Source organism: Symsagittifera roscoffensis, chromosome 4, assembly GCF_963678635.1.
Source record: "Symsagittifera roscoffensis chromosome 4, txSymRosc1.1, whole genome shotgun sequence".
NCBI classification, from domain to species: Eukaryota; Metazoa; Xenacoelomorpha; order Acoela; family Convolutidae; genus Symsagittifera; species Symsagittifera roscoffensis.
Genome location: NC_087065.1, coordinates 25923677 through 25942796, shown reverse-complemented (window position 1 = coordinate 25942796; position 19120 = coordinate 25923677). Strand labels below are relative to the sequence as shown.

General features: G+C 35.6%; 3 protein-coding genes across 3 annotated transcripts in view; 1 reads left to right on the top strand and 2 right to left on the bottom strand.

Annotated features, from left to right (window-relative positions):
* Positions 1-19120, bottom strand: part of LOC134843957 (protein mago nashi homolog) — a 296620-nt gene that overhangs the window by 67343 nt on the left and 210157 nt on the right. The gene's annotated exons all lie outside the window — the stretch shown is intronic.
* Positions 1-19120, bottom strand: part of LOC134843958 (ubiquitin) — a 260316-nt gene that overhangs the window by 78671 nt on the left and 162525 nt on the right. The window lies entirely within an intron of this gene.
* LOC134844614 (P3 protein-like) lies at positions 2277-12749 on the top strand. The gene is made up of 6 exons (XM_063861377.1): positions 2277-2519; positions 3568-3739; positions 4422-4649; positions 9287-9442; positions 10782-11031; positions 12522-12749. Exons 1-6 carry the CDS (start codon positions 2298-2300, stop codon positions 12703-12705), a joined length of 1212 nt encoding a protein of 403 aa, XP_063717447.1. The 5' UTR covers positions 2277-2297; the 3' UTR covers positions 12706-12749.

Sequence of the window (19120 nt, the reverse complement as noted above, 5' to 3'; positions counted from 1 at the left end):
TGCTTGCTCATTTTAATTAAATCTGTCTGTCCGAATTATATTTGAGAAGTTTTGCACGAAAAAAAAACTATTTTTCAGACAGAAAATTTGATTCAAGGTCACGCAAGAACTCAAATTTGTATACAAAAACTGATCAAAACTGGCAGATTGCTCTTTGTATTTATTTCTGTCTGCTCCAACTTTTTACAGCTATAGAGAGTTGCAAAAAGTTCGGACAGACAGAAATAATTAAAAAGAGCAATCTGCCAATTTGGAGGAATTTTTGCATGCAAATTTCATTTTTTAAGTGACATTGAGACATACTTTCTGTCTGAAAAATTAGCTTTTGCATGCAAAAATTGCCTGAAAAAGATCATTTGCTCTTTTTAATTAATTCTGTCTGTCCGAACTTTTTGCTACTAATTATATTTATACCATCCACGCAGGGTTCATTTGTTTTTGGTGAGTTAATGCTTACCGCGCTAGTAAATTCTTCTCTATTCAAGTTCTAAAATAAATAAGCCGGGTGGAACTTACTTTCTTAGCGTTAAAAAGCCTGTGTCTGTCAGCACCTTTTGCAATTTATTTTCCAAATACCGCAGAAGAAAGGCAGAGAACGCTTTGTTTCAGCTGTAAGTTTTTCTATTGACAAAAAGTTGATCAATATAAGCAGTTCGAACAATATTTGTTAACACTTTTCGGAAACATTTGAAACTCAGATTGAATTCCAATTTCGATCATTTTTCGCTGCTAAAAAACTATTTGGCTATTCAAATCTTGCTTATTGAGACTAAAATTATGTCACGCCGAAAATGAAGATGTTCATCAACTGAAGTCCGTGGTGACATCTCCCAAGCACTGAGCAGGACCGGGGGCAACATAAAAAAAATTAAGTTTATCCGAATCTTTTTGGAGCTGTCTGCAATTCAAAAATTCAGTGCTTTAGACAACAAATTTTGAAACAGAAAGTTATTGAAAGATTCAGACTTGAATGAGAAATACTCATGATCACAGATCTTCATGTCAGCCATTGCCCTTCATTTTTGGGGCTTTCCTATGCCCTCAAATCCGATGTGAAAAGATTAAAACTCCTCGGTTTAGATACGAATGACGCAAAAACATAGAATAGATAGTTTCTCTTTAACAAACAGAAGTTATTTGACTAGCCGAACAGACTTCCTATAGCCGTCTAATTGAATGCCGAGCGCAAATATAACCGACGACCTCGTCAAACCGAGTTTGCATTGTGGTCGATAATTCAAACTGGCGCTGAGTAGTTTGTAGACTTTTCTGGAGATTAAATGGAGAACTTTCAAATGCGACCGCATTTTGATATAAACTGCGTCCAACTATTTCTCTTTGAAAGGCTTTGAACAACTCTAATAAACAGCCATATGATTTTAAGTTGGTATAACTTGTCATAATTGAAATCTAACGTTACTTCTCTGCCCCAAAGCTCTAGCTCAAACTCAAAAATTGAAGTCCAATTTATAATTATCAACAGTTCATTTCTTCAGCAAACTTTTTGAAACTTAATTAACCATTTTCAAATCAATTTTTGCGAACGTTGTCTGAAGTAACAAATCCGGCCAAATGGTCCGTATAAAAGAAATTATCGTAATTTATACGCTGCTAAATTGCGTTTTTTTCGTACCCAACTTGGCGTACATTCAGATTGAAATTATAAACACTGATGGTCCCCCGGAAATACTAAATCAGGTTTATGATGGGGGATCCCTGGAATTGGTACTGTCTCACCCATCAGAGCAGGCGACTATAGGAGTGGTAGAATGCACTCCTAAGCATGGCAATCTTCTCGTGGTGACGAAAACAGAGCAAGATGATCTTAGAGCCAGATTCAAAGTGAAAACTAAACGGATCGGTAAGTGTTCATATGAAAAATAAAATGTACGAATTGCTTGAAATATATAATTACTTTGAGATATTTGTCATCTGAAAAACTCTTTTAGTCCGAACTCCCAAAAAAACTGGATCAATTTACAACAAAGCTTTTTTGATGTAGGGTACATGGGTGGATCAAGATTTTATTCGAAAAAGATCATCTATTTTTCGACTTTATTTTTGGAAACTTTCTCGAATTTTTTCTAATTTCACCAAAACAGTCTAAAGACTCTTCCATTATAAAATCCTTACCTTGCCAAATTTTTGAGAAAATGTTTTAAAACGCTGTTTTTGACAAAAAACTGCCTTTATTGGTGCGCAGATGAAATAAATGCATTTTTTCAAACTATCTTATTTTTTTTACAGGCAATGAAGTCATCAGCTGCGTTGAAAATAAAACATATGATTCCACCGTGATGAGAACTTCTGAATACTCCACTGAACAGCAGCAGGAGATAGTGATTATTCTGGAACCCACCTGGCTCGACCCCATCTTCCCCTACTTGGGGGCGGCTGTGATAGTGTTGCTGAATGTGCTGTTTGGCACTGAGATTTCTCTCAAGGACATCCGTTTTATACTCATGAGACCCAAGCCTCTAATCGCAGCTGCATTGTGTCAGTTTGTGCTTCTACCTCCAGTAAGTGTCCCACCCACCTTTCCGCTCGACCGGAACGAAAACTCAATTTTTTTATCCCACCATTAATTTTTTTCTTTTTGTTTTCCACGCAAAATCAGGTAACACAAATAATCATTGGACTGGGTTGAGTGATTTATTATAATAAAGCCCTTTAGGTCATGATTCGAACCACATTAAAAAATTCTGAAATTTTTGATTATTCGTTTTAATTCGAGCAAATAAAGCAAGTGAGCAGGCTTACAAAAGCTGAAACGCCTAATATATGCCTATTGTAAAACCCTAAAACTTAACTTTAAGCACTTAAAACTGGTTTCAGAAATTTTTAGCTTCATTTTTGAAACGAAAAATTTCGAAAAAATCAAAAATTTTCTGCAAAAGTTTTGAAAAAATTTTTTTAAAATTTTTTTGTTTTTCTAGTCATTTTCAAAAAAATTTTTTTTCCAATTTGCCTATATTACTATGGCTGTCTAATATGCCTATATTATATCTTTACGTCCGCTCACACTATGGAGAAAAACTACACTAATTTGGAATAAAAAACATTCTAAGCCGTAGTTTTCTAAAGACTATGGTCACAACATTAGTCTATCCTTTTTTAATTATTATGCTCGACCGGAACGAAAACTTAATTCATAAAAACTTTTTCTTCTATTAGGAGTTTGCGGTTTCTTAAATTCCTATTGAAAAAATCAAATTCCCATGCGGTTTGCAAGGCTAATTTCCCAGCAAGAACACCTCGAAAACTAGTTATAATAAACTGGCTTATTAATGTCCTCGACAAAAAAGTTGGATCTGGCTACATTACGAGACCAAACTGTGCACTGAATAGGCTCACAGTTTTGTGTCTGTATGTTCCTGGATTCCATTGACAAACCTTTAAACTTGTTCCAAAATGTAAGTGGATACCGTTTACAAAACTTCCGTGGATTCCGCGTACAAATACCTGTAACGTATTTTCCTTACGTTTCCTTACAAAAACCTTATCTCGAACTAATGTTGCCAAAACATTTTGTACTACTTACTCATGAGCGGGCTATTCTCATTTAAGTATGGGCTAGGAATTGCGCGCCTGCTGGGTTTTGAGGCGGACATTGCTCTGGGGGTGCTGATGGTGGCATGCGCGCCCGGAGGAGGCATCAGCAACACTGCCAGTTATCTGGTCGAGGGGGAGGTCCCCCTCTCTATCTCCATGTCCTTCTTCAGCACCGCCATTGCGGCCGGTATGAGCTCACTATTTTTCTATTCAAAGACATTTTGTCGGTTAAGATATTTGTGCTTAGTCAACTTTCTTCCTTTTGAACTAAAGTTTGGTTGTTTAAAGTCTGAAGTACGGCTTGCCCCCCTCAAAAATATATTTTCTAGTCAAAATTAATTTGTTGCGGAAAGATTCTTCAGGACAATTTTAAGTTAGATGTGTCTCATTTAGTAGCCAGAAAAAAGATATCTTTAGGTGGTCCAGAGTCAATATGAGGTCAATGAGGTCGAACCCGTGAGCGCAAAAAGGACCGGATTATGGGGATTTCACAAAATATTGTCTGTTTCGTGAAATATTTTTTCGACGAGCATTTTTGTCAAAGTTTTGAATCAATAAATAACATTTTTACTGCCACCCTCAAAATTATCATATATTGACTTGTGGACAATGTATCCACCTGACAACCGAAAGGTGGCGGTTGGAGGCCCACCATGTTCCATGGTTGTTACTTGCGATCAAAATATACACTTCGCAAACAGTGAAACCAACAAAAACATCTCCAGAGAGAGCTCTAAAACTAATACTCTAAAACTAATACCCAGCATGTTTTCAGGCGTCTCTGGATAGGCGTTGGCCCTTTCCCTCGTTACGTTTCAATGAACGTTTTTGATCTTAAATCATAATTTAATATTGCTGTTACTTCTTAGGTACAATGCCCTTGAACTTGTTCATCTACGGCCGATTCATCTCAGATGACCCCAGCTTTACAGCCGGAAACATCCCGTACGGGACACTCATCCAGGGTCTGGTGGCTATTGCTTTACCAGTGTGTCTCGGAATGGTCCTGATAGCCAAAGCGAGGAAGATGACTCTGGCTGTTAAGAAGTACGCCAAGCCAGTTGTGCTGTTGCTACTGCTAGTCTACATATCAATTGGTCAGTTCCCGTGATGAAAAAAACTGCTTGTCATCATGTTTTATTCCTGGAAAAATGAATATCATGAATTTTCTATCATCAATTTTTTTTAGTATAAGAGTGCTTGTTATACGATTTTCATACATGGAAAAAGGCGTAATATACAAGTTCCCATTTTCAAGTACCTCCCCTTTGATTCTCGCTAAAACCTGCTTTCCTAATTGCTTCTTTAGAAATAATTTTGATTTTCGAAAGTTTAATTAAATTATGTCACTAAAATAAAAGTGAACACAGTTTTGATCATTTTTTCTTTCAAGCGAATTGCGGTGTCAAAAAACTGAAAAACTGAAGAAAATGGGAAGCTGGAAGAGAATCGAGTTTTAAGCGTAACTTATAAAGCATGAAACAATCATAAAACATAACCTTACAGGAGTGGACTTAGGGTGGGGTTGAGGGTTGGTTTGGACAATTTTGCAAAATCCAATTTCGGCCGACCGACCCTAAATCTTTTCACTAGGCTTTTTTAACCTGTTTTTTTTCAGAATTCGCTTTCGGCGCACCAAATTTGGTCAAAATAGTGTGTTTATTGTGTTTTTGTTCCAGTTTTCGTAACGAAAGTAACGAAATATTTGGGCTGTGGCATATTTCGACCCATAACAGATCACGTCCCATTTTAATTTCAACAGATTGCGTCCCACTTCAAGGCGTACACAGATTTCGTCCCATAGACTTGGATATGGGACGAAATGTTTTAATTAAATAAAGAGGACAAAATCAGTAGAAGGGCGAAATTCGTGCCAATCGAATATTTCTCCTCGGGGTGGGTTTTTTCTTCAGAAAAATTTCGACTTTTTAACTAGCCATTTTTACGGAAATTTTTTATATCATTCAAAAAGTGTTGTTGTCCTGAGCTTAAATCTGAAAAAAATATTTTACCTGTGATTAATTTTTGTGAAGTTATGTGGGTTCAAAGGTTGCGATTTTGGTCAATTTGGGACAATTATTGCGCGATATATTTCGCGCGCTGTTCTACAATTTAAAGACATACAATTTAACACCGTACTTTTTCGCGCTATTAACTAAGAGGTCAACTAAGCGGAGATTTAACCCGGCTTAATAATCGTTCCAAATTGGTTGAAGAAAACTAATTTACCATTATTGATTTGTTACTAGGAGCGCAATTTATCACGTTACACTTTGTATGGCGTGTGGGGGATCATTTTCACAAAAGTCTCATTTATTTTCATTTTACTCATTTTATTTCTTTTTATTTCATTAAATTTAATTTTTTTGTGTTACTACTGCTCCATAGACCTTAAAAGGCAGTCGGAACATTCAGGGCTTCACCTTAAAACGAGCAGTCTTGTTCGCTTTTGGTGCCGAAAAAAACGCAATTTTTTTGTCAAAACCTTTCCAAAAAGTGCCCAATACGAGGCAAAAGATAGAGAAAACCGGCGCTTCAAGAAAGCTTGGACCTTTTTTTTCGGTCAACCAAACTTTCCAAGCCTTCTTGAAGCGTCGAAGAAGGTCCCCAAAGTTTACCAAAATTTTTTGACACCACCTCTGGTATGGATGGCGGTAAAAACCCCCAAGCTTGTCTTATATCCCAACGGAAAGGGTCAAAACTTTGAATGCGCCTCATTTCGGAACATATTGCACTTAATTTGGAATTATTTAGCCGATAAGTGTCTGACACTCGTTCGGAATTAGGAAGCTGCTATTTATTGCCACACATGTGCTACACACATAACTGACCCCCTTTATATTATCAAACATATGGATATTAGCACCAGATTGCAATTAACGTTACGACCAGTTTAACGACAATTATGCCACTCGTTTAAAGTCATATTTGTCTTATTTTCATTTTCACAGCCGTTTGATCGTAAAGTTATGGCCGCTTGATCGTAAATTTAAATTCCATGTTCGCTGCTTGGAAATGAAACTATTGGAAGCGAAAGCGTTGGGAGAGGAGGGTTTGAGGGCGTTTAATTTTATGATAACGGCTTTCGAGGTCCTTTGTTATTTCTAATTTAACTTTTCTCAGTAACAGCAATCAGAATTTATACCACGCGCGGATCTAGGATTCTCGGTGGGGGTTGGGGGGGCGGGGGGGGGGGATGATGATAGGGGGACTGGTTTCTGAAATTTTTTTGAAAACTGCGTCTAAATGTTGAGTAGATAGATCAATTTGATTTTTCTAGCTCTCCCAAAGCACTGAAAAAGACCCTGTTTTGGCCAAGTTTTATGCGCCGCAGGCAAAATTTTGAAAAAAAACAGGCCAAAAAATGCGTTTTTGTGGAAACATTGGACCAAAAAATTGCGTTTTTTGGCGTGAGCTTCGCCCTCAAAATTAGTATAAATTGGCGCCAAAGTCACCTTTAAAAAATTTATAACCCGTCAGTCAAAATGGATATCTCAAAATAGTACAGAGGGGGACCCTTGGATCAGCAGGGGTTCGAATCCCTGAGGGGGTCCTACAGGGCTTGTTCTTTGACCGCTTTTGTTTTTTAAAGACTTTATTAGTAAATTTAGAAAAACAACAAAGACTGCTCGTATACCAAGGCAAAGCCCTGAATGTTACGACTGAATGTTTGATTGAAAAATTGACAAGAAAAATTAATATATATATATTTTTTCGTTTTTCTTCTTTGTCTTCCCATACACTACGCAAAATACTAAGGGTGTTTAGCGTCTCGTATTGTGATATTAGGAGTAAATTGCTGACCTCTTACGTGTTATAAGTACGCAATCTATCGCACTTTAATTATCCCAAATTGGCCAATTTAGCAATTTTCAAACGCCCGTAAAATTACGGAAAAAGATCACAATGAAATATCTTTTTAAGTTTGAACTTAAAATAAATTTGAACTTAAATGTTACATGATATAGAATTCACTGAAAAAAAATTCGTCAAAAAGCCAAGTTAACATGTTGAAAACTGTCTGAAAAAAAACACACCAAGCATAAATACTCAGCACTTTCTTTAAAAAATGGATCAAAAACAGAACTACATGCTAACAAAACTGCTCGTATATAAAGGCAAATCCCTGAATGTTCCGATTGCACTTAAGGCCCTTTGAACGATTTTTTTCTGCTTGAATAATTGACAAAATAATTGAGAAAAAAAGACGAATTTTTTTACTCATTTTTTCTTCATTTCATCCCCCGACACGCTATAAAATACTAAGGGTGTGTTTAATGCCTCGTATTGTGCCAAGAGAATTAAATTGCTGGTCGCAATTTAATTTGGAACGGATTCATTTGCTTCTTACGCGTGTTATTAGTACGCAATATATCGCTCTTTAATCGTCTCAAACTAGCCAACATAGCCATTTTCAAACGACCGTAACTTCACGCAAAACAATCACAGGTGAAATATCTTTTAAATTTTAAAATAAAGTAACAATATCTCTCAGATGGTATAAAAAATTCCGACAAAAACGCTTTGTTAACAAGTCGAAAAGTCTGAATAAAAAAAACCCACACCAAGCATAGATATTAAAACTAGACGCTGGGTTGCAAATCAGAGAAATAATTTACATTACCATTTGCTCAAGCAAATTTTTAATCACTCACTCAAACAAAATCCCACGTTTGATAATTATAAACTTTGTCAAAAAACTATTCTAAGCTTCGTCAACCAATCAAAAGCAAAATCGATTTCTATCACTGAAATTGACCGAAAGTTCTGTCGACCATCTGCACAACAAACATAACTTTAATTTGATAATGGTCACATTTTTGTGTGTTCAAATAAAGACGTGCAGCATTTTAGGGTATTACATAAAAATCAACCCAAAACACGTATTTTGTTCTCGATTCCGCAAACTTTTGTGCTGCTTGAGCTAGCATTTGAATTTACTGCTTAATCAGTTTTTTTCTTGATTCGACAACCGAAAAAAAATAGCAGTATGTTTTAAATCGCGCTATGTTTACCCAATTTCTCTTTACTCGACAATTGCATGAAAAATCTCAGACAATCAGCCTTGTTGCGGATTCTGTAGCCGTGTTTTCCCAGCCTTGTCGCCGAATCCGAACTGAACCGCACTGATAAGGCTTGCCTCCTTTTTCTTTGAAACCATACTAATTTTTATAGGAATCGTTACTTTTTAAATACAACGGGTTGTCTGTATTTGTTTCTGATCGGTTTTGTTGATCTGATTGCCGGAACTTTTCAATATAAATGTTAATACTCTCAAGCAGGGGCTTATTTAGGGGGGGGGGGGGGTCGTCTATTTTCAAGAATTCGACCCCCTTTCGACTCAAAGGGTCACATTGCGTACTTTTTTGTGATATATAGTTTTGGCTATATCAAAAACGTTGGCAAAGAGGCCTTTGGTGCCTATAAATTTTAATTTTGAGGGGGGAGTGTGTGCCAAAAACGCAATTTTTTGGTCAAAAGTTTCCAAAAAAATCCAAAAAACTCCTTTTTGGCCTGTTGTTTACAAAAAAAATGACCTGTTTTGTTTTCAGAAAGTTTGATCAAAGGACGGTCTTTATAGTGATTTGGGAGAGCGCATAAAATCAATTTGGTCGACCTAAAAAAATGTCGACAAAAAATTTTGATTTTTTTGAAAAATTTTTTGCAAATATTGAAGCAAAAAGATTGAAGCATATAGATGCAGTTTTTAATCATATACTCATTGATATTTCAGCGCTGTACAAGAGCTCCTTTGCGTTCAAACTTTTCTCACTGCGGGACTATCTAGGAGGTTGTCTGCTGCCTCTGGGGGGCTTTGTACTTGGCGGTGTTGCTTCTTTGATTCTGCAACTGCGCTGCTCACAGATTAAAACTATATCACTCGAAGTTGGTAAGTTAATTCTACAATCAAATAGTAGTGAGAGTATATATGAGTGACATACATATTATTTATCTTTTGGGTTTAGACAAATCGGTTTATTTGTACATCCGATTAGTTGGTACCACTTAATTTCTGCAAGCAAAACGAACAAGTTTGCTTATGGAAGGAACATTGCTGCCTAGAGAACTGCAGGTTGATGAAAGTCAAGAAGTGGTCACGACCAGGGGCGGATCTAGGATTTTCTCGAGGGGGGCGGAACTGCAACCAAATTTTGAAACTTTTGTCGACCTTCTTTTTAGAACGACCCATTTGATTTTTCGAGCTCTCCCAAAGCACTAAAAAGTCCTTTTTTTGTCCAACTATTCTTCTTCATGGCAAAATTTTGAAAAAACAGGCCAAAAAAGGCGTTTTTAGGCACTTTTTGGAAAATTATGACCAAAAAATTGCGTTTTTTCGGCACGTGCTCCTTTCAAAGTTAATTAATATTGGCGCCGAAGGCTCCGTCACTAACAATGGTATTTCAAAATTGTACTAAAAATAGTACTAAAAATAGAACTAAAATTAGTACTTAAAAAGGTATTACTAAAAATAGGGGACCCTTTGGGTTGGCAGGGGGTCGAACCCCTGAGAGAGGGTGTCCCCCCCCCCCTAAATCCGCCCCTGGTCACGACTATGATATTCAACTTTAAGAATGAATTTTTATCGGCTAAAATGCAATAATCTTGTACCCTGCATTATTCCATACGCGACTAGAATAAAACTCGACTAGCATAAATGTTGGAAACTGCCAATTGTGTGCAAATGTAAGTGGGAATTGAACCCGATTATTGTTATAATAAATAAACATGAATTGCTCCCAAGTAGGGGCGGATTAAGAAGGGCGGGGGCGGATTTCCTGTCGACCCAAATGGTTCCACCTTTGCTTGAGATATCCATTTTGGCGAAGGACCCTAAAAACTTTCTAAAGGCGCCTAAAGTGCCTATATGTACTAATTTTAAGGGGGGAGCCTTTTGTGGCCTGTTTTTTAAATTTTTGCCTGCGGCGCGAAGTTTTTACCAAAACAGGGTGTTTTTAGTGCTTTGGGGAAGCTCGTAAATTCACTTTGCTCGACCTGAAAAAAGGTCGACAAAAAAAACAAAATCTTCGAAAGTTTTTTGAAAACCCCCCTCGAGAAAATCCTAGATCCGCCCCTCCCAAGGGAGATTATTATACAAATTGATGTAAAAACATGGTTATTAATCATTATCCTTTCTTGTCGGCATAAGACTATATTATCCAACCTTTTTTCAGGCGTCTCAAAAAAGCGGACAGAGAAAAAAAAGGCGAAAATATCGGTTTTTTTTCCAGGTATGCAGAATTCGATGATTGTAGTTACGATGACCAATTTTGTGTTCGATCCTCCACAGTCGAATCTGAACTCGCTAATGCCCATAAGCATAGCCATAATGACCATGCTAGTGTCCATACCTCTCTTCATAGTCCACTTACTGGCTAAGAAGTACATTGCTAAATACAGAGACGTGTGTGACGAGAATAAAAGTGAACAGCTAAGACAACGACAGAAGTTCGAAGGACTCGGAGGCACAATTAGACGAAGGTAATTTACAATAAATCAAAAAAAAAATCAGACATGGCTGATATATTACAAAAGGTGGCAGGTTCGAATTAAAAAGCTGGATCACGACTTTTTTATTCTAAAATTATTTATAATTTATATCCGAGCCAAAAAAAACTATCAGGCAAAAAAGATGCGTAAAAGTTGAATTTTTGAATTACATTTCATCTCAAAATACTGTATTTACTTGAAACTATCTTAGAAGGATAGCTGCACTACTCTAATAGCTCTCAAAATTACCACCTATCGTAATATTGCTCCGAGACCGTACCCCTCTTACCAGGAGCGGATTTAGGGGAGGGGGGAGGCCGGGGGCTGACACCTTCCTCTCCCCCCACCCTCAGGGATTCGACCCCCTGCCGACCCAAAGGGTCTCCCCTTTGTACTATTATGAGATATCCATATTTGGTGACGGACCCTAATACTTTCTAAAGGCGCCTTTGGCGCCAATGTATACTTACTTTTAGGGGGGAGCGCGCGCCAAAAAAAACGCAATTTTTTTGGTCAAAATTTTCTAAAAAGTGCCTAAAAACGCCTTTTTTGGCCTGTTTTTCAAAAATTTCTAAAAAGTGCCTAAAAACGCCTTTTTGGTCTGTTTTTCAAAATTTTGCCTGTTTTTCAAAATTTTACCAAAACAGGGTCTTTTTAGTGCTTTGGGAGAGCTCAGAAAATCAATTCGGTCGACCTAAAAAAAAAGGTCGACAAAATTTTCGAACATTTTTGAAAATCCGCCCCCCCCCTCGAGAAAACAGAAAATCCTAGATCCGCCCCTGCCTCTTACCATGTTTTTTATCTTAAATTTCCCCTATTGGCCATCCTGCAAACATTTCCTCAAAGAACATCTTATAAGCTCTGTAAGGAATTTCACAACAAATTTTTCCTAATTTTCCTAATTTTTTTCTCCTAAATTTGTAAAGCAGTTGCAATAATCAACGATTACTTTTGAGGTCAGTAAATTATGAAAAAAAAATAGCAAAAAGCGCGCAAGTTTTATACCCACCAATTTGTAATATTCTTTAAGCTGAATTTGACAGAGGTTATAACATTTTTAGTTCCCTTTTTGATGGCCAATTGTGAATTAAATGAAATATTTGATTTCTAGAGAATTACAAGCTAATTTAAAAAGCAATCTGTCAAATGTCACAAACTTTGACAAATGATCAATAATTTTCAAGCGACATTGAGACTTCATTTCTGTCAGAAAAACTAGGTTTTTGCTAGCAAATGTTTCCTGAAATATGTCAATTGCTTTTTTCATTTGATTTTGTCTGATTCAAATTTTTACTACTGATTTCAGAGAGTTGTTACAAAGTTCATTGCAAAGATCCAAAGACCTATTTCAGACCGTTTTTGCTGGCGAAACCTAATTTTTCAGAAATAATTGCTAAATAATAACACATTGATCTCCAAATTTAATTCTGTTTGTTTGAAATTTTCTCTACTTGTTACAAATACTTCGCTATCTATTACAGATTAAGCAGTGTGAGTGTGAGTAGTCGTGGCCATCCGAATACAAAAGGAGGGGGGACTGGAGTGGCTGTTGATCCGACCATGGACACAATTCCAGACGAGGGAGAAGAGGAAGAGTTCACGAGGAAGAGCGACCAAGAAAAAGTAACCGTCGATGTGAATGAAAAAAACCAAACCCATTTGTAAATTATTCTATAAATATATGACCTGGAAATATTAGTAGAGAACAAATAGAGTCAAAATCTATCGCTTTAAGGAAGTTCTTGATTTTATAAAAATCTTTCAGTCAAGACTGGTAGTAAACATGTCTAGGTAGTATCATATTGAAGCCACTTTAGTTTTGATTTGGAGTCCAAATTTAAAAATTCTTAAAATCGTCTGTTCCGACTTTTTTCGTTTATCAGACTGAACAGATAACAAATTTAATTCCTTATTTAATTCTGCAATTTTCGATTTGTTTCATTTTAATCATTTTTATTGTTAAAAGAAAGAGAAACTCCTCTAGCAAACAGCAAAAGTGTAAAAGTCACAAAAAACGTGATCGACTTCTTATTTCGAAAATGAAAATTAATTATCAGATTTCCCAGCGAAATAAAATTTTTACCTATTGATACAGTTTTCTCAAAATGGGTTAATTTTAACATAAAGGTGTCCACCATACTTGCAGAGCACCCGGGTTGACGAAAAATGCTAGTCATAGAATTGTCATATATGGAAAAATGCTAGGCATACACTTTCCATACATTTCCACAAATACAGAAAAGTGCATGAAAGGTCTATGGTTAGTATTTTTTCATATATGGAAATTGTATGACTAGCATTTTTTCATATATGGAAATTGTAAAAAAGAACTTTCATTAATTAACTCCAGCAAATTAAGACAAAAACTACATCGATTGCCATCCCATAAGACTATCAGTCCCTGAACAGAGAAGAGAACCAAAATTTGTTGTTCCGACTACTCTCGAAGCATTACGAAGTAATTACGAAATTTTTTCCAGCCAATTTTGGCTACTTCAAAGAAGATGTGCGGCATCTAAGTGCGGTATGGTTTTAAACCTACTAGTCGTGGTTGTAAATCTAATTTAAAAAAAGCGTTTCAGTGTCAACGAACAGCTGATCTGAATAGTTCTGATTTATTTTTTGGAATAAACTAGACAAAAATTGCTAAGACTGACTTCATCAAATTAATTTTACTACACAACTACCTTTACTTTACTATGCAACTAGCACATGTTTCATAATAGTGGGTTTTAAGCCAAAGCAGTCTCTCTTTGTGAAACAATAGCAGAAAGAAAGACATTTTGAAACTAGAAAAAAAATTAAATAAACAAAATAAAAACAATTGCTGCAAATTTTTCTATTGAACTTATCTGAACATTTTGTGATACTTGCACAGTAACCGGCTATTTTTGTTGTTCCGACCATTGAAAATGGGAAGCAACTTGGTATTTGGGTGTGTTTTAGTTTTTTTTGCTTTTTGTTTTCCACGCAAAATCAGGTAACACAAATAATGATCGGACTGGGTTGAGTGATATGTCACATTGAAGCCATTTCAGTCGTGATTCGAACCTCTTTGAAAAAAAAATTTTTAAATTTTTTCCCGGTTTTGAAGAAAACAGGTTTGAAATTTTTGATTTTTTTGTCTGAATTCGAGCGAATAAAGCAAGCGAGTAGGCTTACAAGTTAAATTATGCCTAATTTAAGATCTTAATAATAATTATAATTCTTATGATTCTTATGATTTTTAATTCTAGGCAAATAAAACTAATTTTTGGGTTTTTTTAGCTTCCTATGGAAACCAAAAACTTAAAAATTCAAAAATTTCCTGCAAAAAATTTTGAAAAAATTTTGTTATTTTTTCATTTTTCTAGTAATCTTACTACAAAAATTTTTGTCCATTTTGCCTATATTTCTATGACTGTCTAAAATGCCTAAAATATATTTTTATTTAAAAATGCCTGAAAATATACAAAAATGCCTGAAAATCTGCAGCAAAAACGAATTGTTACTAAATGAGTTTTTCAATTAAAGGGAATTGCTTTACATAATTGTGCTTAGAACGTTGATAAAGAACAAGACAATTCGAGAGAAAATGTATACTTTTACTTTTCATACCGCGGGAGCCCTTAGATTTGCAAAATTCAAAATCGCTGACTCTTGCTATCTGTAGCTCTGAGTACAAAAATTCGCAAACCAAAATTCTCAAACCAAAAAAGTTATAATCAAGAAATTTTGTTGAGATTTTGATGATTTTCATTACTATAATAAATCCATGTAAAATCCATGTTAATCCATATATCTAAATGCGCGATCTAATATCGATTTTCATACAGTATGTTATCTGTATAAAACTCGATTTCAATCGCAATTTTGTCACTGCGGGTAGTTATGTTATGATTTGCTGCGTTCAGTAAATATTTGGAATACGTAGCCTAGATTGAAAGATGTTTTCATTCCCCGGTTGACCAAAAATGCTTATCATACAATTCTCATAAATGGGAAATATCTTGTCATACATTTCCATACAATTCCATACGTACAAAAAATTGTATGAAAACTCTATAATAAATTGTACGACTAAAAATTTGTAATTTATGAAAACTGTATGACGCACAATTTTTGGAAACTTTTTTTTTCAATTGAGGCACAAATCTTATCAAAGCCCATTTAATAAGCAGTGCAACCTGTGAACAGAGAAAAAACCATTTTTTCGAAGTTGCAACCTCAGTTTCTTAATTTTTTGCAGTCAACCTTCTCAACTCTTTAGATAGCAGCAAGGTCCTAGCCATAATCTTAAGGGGGAGAACTGGAGAGGGGGTTACATCAATATTTTTAAAAAAACCTGCATATCTGGGAGAAATCTCCCCAACATCGTGAATACACTACTTCTGACATCCACTAATGTATTTTCTATAAAGAACATTATGTTAAATGAGTGAGTGAAAGCGCTGAATATGCTAAACGCCTTGATATCTTTCATTAATTTTTGGAAAGCAAATCGGATTCTCGTTTAAACTTCATTTTACAGGTATTAGGAAATGCCCACTTTTGTTTTCTATTATTAAGGCCTGGTCTTATATGAAACATTTAAATGATGCATCTGATCTTGTCATACCTGGGCAGGATTTAAGCATGCTGTACTCTGGCATGAGCATGACTAACTTAGACATGCCTATAACTGACCCAGAAATGACTATTCCGGACTCACATATTAGCATACCTGGGTTTATTACACAAAACAAACACTTGACACGTTGCAAAAAATTGTTCCTCTGTTCAAGTTACCATTATTGACGTTTTTTGTGAAAGTGTTGAGCAAGAAAAACAAACTCTGGGCTAATTTAAATTGACCACACAAAGAGTGGTTTCACGAGTCAGTTTGCTGGATGCGCTCGAATCGTCCAATGTGTAGAAACCATTTCCGTCATTAAATCCTAAAGCAACCAAAAAGCGAACAAAAATTGGATGCACAGCCAGAAAACATTTTTGCTTGATTCTAGTAATAACCAGTTTTAGATCTACTTAACAATTCCACCCCCTTTTTAGGAAAAGGGGGACAATTGTTAAGTAGATTAAAATAACGCATTTTCGACCAATCAGATTGCAGCAAAATTAGAATTCTCAAGACAAAGCGCTAGCGCTAATTTACTGCTTTTATTAATAGGGGTGGCAATTCTTAAGTAGGTACCAAAGGGAAGCGATTGTTAAGTAGATCCCCAGTTTTGGGTCAATTGCAGTCACAAGTTAAAACCAGCTCGTAAGAGTTTAAAAATTGTCCTAATGTGTCTTATTTCCATTATTTTGATGCCGAACTTGACCAAAAAAAAAAAAAACGTTTTGTCACTCAAAACAATGAAATCAAACAAAAAATGAATCCACAGCCGGGAAAAATTTTCGCTTGGTTCTTGGTAGTGCCCAATTTCGAATCAAATTTAGCCTTAAACGGGAACCAGTTCACAATTTCTAGAGGTTCATAATGCGCTAAGAGCTCCCGAGTCATACGCTACCACGTTTGAATATTTTTGTCTGGAACTTCGAATGATTTTATCAGAGGCAAGGGTCTAGCAATATAGCATAACAAGGCGATTGGATCACCTTGAACAGTAATTTCTCCGCTGAAATAACGTTTTGTAGTTCCAACTCCAATGCTTGAAAACAAGAAAACCTAGGCCAAATTTTACAAAAATTTGTTGCTGATATTTTTTCTTTTTGGCTAATTCAACAGGTCCATCTTGCAACTCTGCTCTAAGATGGAATTGTGGGTTTTCTGCATCAATCTAGCGTGAAGATCTCCGTCTTCAATCGTGTCTTCAGTTTGTCTGTTTAACACTTTGCATTTCTTAGTTTCATTGTGAATCAACAAGTCCAGCTCGGTACTCTACAATAGTCATAAAATATATTTTTTTTCTGTATCAGTTTGTGTGAATATCTCCATTTCTTAACAAGTCTTTTGTATGATTTCACTCCTCTTGTGAACCTTCGTCAATTTGGGTTTCACCAACTCCTGAGGAGCTAGGTTCACTCGTCTTTTTCGAGCTTCGGTTTATACTATTCATGGCATGGGCCCGTCTTTCTTTATTGTTCTGACTTCCGAAGAAAACGAAACATTTATTTGAGTCTCAATTGATGCTAACAATCAACTTTCTACCATTTTTTCTCCAAATTTTTTTTCAGCATTTTTTAGCCAGGAATTGCTCGTCTATTAGATTTTTTTGTATCAAGAGCTTGGCTGTAACACCTTCTTGCTCAAATTAAAATTATAGAATTGCACTGAAGTGCTTTGAAAAAACTTGAAAAACGATATTGAAAAAAAAACTAAGTGCTAGGGATCTCTGATCAAATCAATTCAGTTTGCGGGAAACCATTACAAATTTAAAACAAGGATAGCCGGTTGCTGTGCTGTAAGCACCAAATGTTCTGACCATATTATTTAAAAAATTCCATAAAAAATATGCCTTAATATGATATTTACTCGACATGATTCGATGACTATTTTTGGTAATTTTTTAGTTGAAAAACAAAATGAATCTGCCAGCTCACCTTATTCGCTCAAAATTAGACCAAAAAGTGAAAACTTCAAACGTTTTTGATCTACACTGAAAATCGTTCGAATCACGACTAAGCGTTAAAAAAAGACGTATGAAAAACAGAATATTGTTGAGCTCTTGAAATGAAGTTCTCTTCTTTAGTTTTAATCTTTTAATTTTCGCCTCAACAAGCTGCCACCAAAATTTAACAAACATCTCGTTGAGTTAACTGAAAAGACCAATCCAAACTCAACCTACCGTATAAACAATTTAAACATTACAATTATTTTCAAAAGTGAAATTTTAAGCATTTGAATTTAAAAGCTGACAAAAACGATGCCGACAAGATTTTATTAGTAAAAAAAAATAAAAATCAAAAATTTCAGTAGAATCTCATGCACCAGAATAGCATCAACTAACTTTGCAAAAAGAAACCGTTCAGAACGTGCCTATAATCGGTCATTGGTCATTATATGGTAGATATTTTTTGTTTTTTCACTAGCAAGATTACGTAATGTTTTTTCGAGAAACAAATCACATGGCTAATTTGAATAAATTGGCGTTCATTACGTTCAATGCATTTTTGGGCAGAAAAGGCACAAAGACAAGATAAACTGACAACAAATAAGCTGTGATGTTTGGTGATAATTCTAGCTTTTGCATTAAATTGCTCTGACAAAGCCTTCTGGCCCTGCAAACTGTTAATCATAGGCTCTTGAATTCAGGTTAAAAGCTTTCTTGACCCTGCTGTCCTCAAAATTACTGCCATAAAAGCCTACTTTGAACCCGTGGAGCAGAATGGAGGCATTTTGCCAGAGAACACACCAGTAAATTTTTTCAGCAGTAACTTTACGAGACCAAACTGTGCACTCTAAAGGCGCACAAATTGGTGTCCGTGAAACCCAAAGACAAATCTTTAAACTTGTTCCAAACTGTTTTTGAATTTCATTTACAAAGAATTTGTGAGCTAAGCGTATAAATACTTCTAACGTACATTTTGTCGCCACAATTGTTTTGCTGCGGATTCCGCAACAAGCGAATATAGCTAGTTGATCTGGATTTTGCAATTTAAAATGTTCATGGATTCCGCAAATGTGATTAGATTCAGCGGATTGAGCATTTTGTTTAATTAAATTAAACCAGCTCTTGCGTATGAATAGTTTAAAAACTAGAACCAGAACTATTAACCCGCAAATGCAGAATACAAAAGCAAGGACCTAACCAATGTCAGCGGAACCCTCGAACAAATCTTAAATCATCGGCTAACTATATCATGGATGCACACTTTAGTATTTAGGATGAATTATCCAGCCAGCAAACTTTGGGACAAAATTTTTAAAACACAACACCGCACAACACTGTATAAAATATATGAGAGAAATTATCTCAATGAATGAATTAATTCAAGCGTATGTGTCGAAAAAATTTCAGATAGCAATGTACAAAATATGATTTTCAAACTCTTTGTAATGAGCCCAAGTGGATAAGCAAACGAAGCACTAAGGAAAAATATTTTTGCGGAATCAATGCTTCAACCCTATAGAAAATTGATGACAGCAATATGATAAACA

What these genes read in the sequence shown, in the direction of transcription:
- LOC134844614 (XM_063861377.1), top strand. Translation starts at nt 2,298, where the DNA reads ATGAGAACTTCTGAATACTCCACTGAACAGCAGCAGGAGATAGTGATT. An exon ending in AGTTTGTGCTTCTACCTCCA is followed by an intron (nt 2,520 to 3,567) that starts GTAAGTGTCCCA and finishes TTCTCATTTAAG; the next exon opens with TATGGGCTAGGAATTGCGCG. An exon ending in AACTATATCACTCGAAGTTG is followed by an intron (nt 9,443 to 10,781) that starts GTAAGTTAATTC and finishes TTTTTTTTCCAG; the next exon opens with GTATGCAGAATTCGATGATT.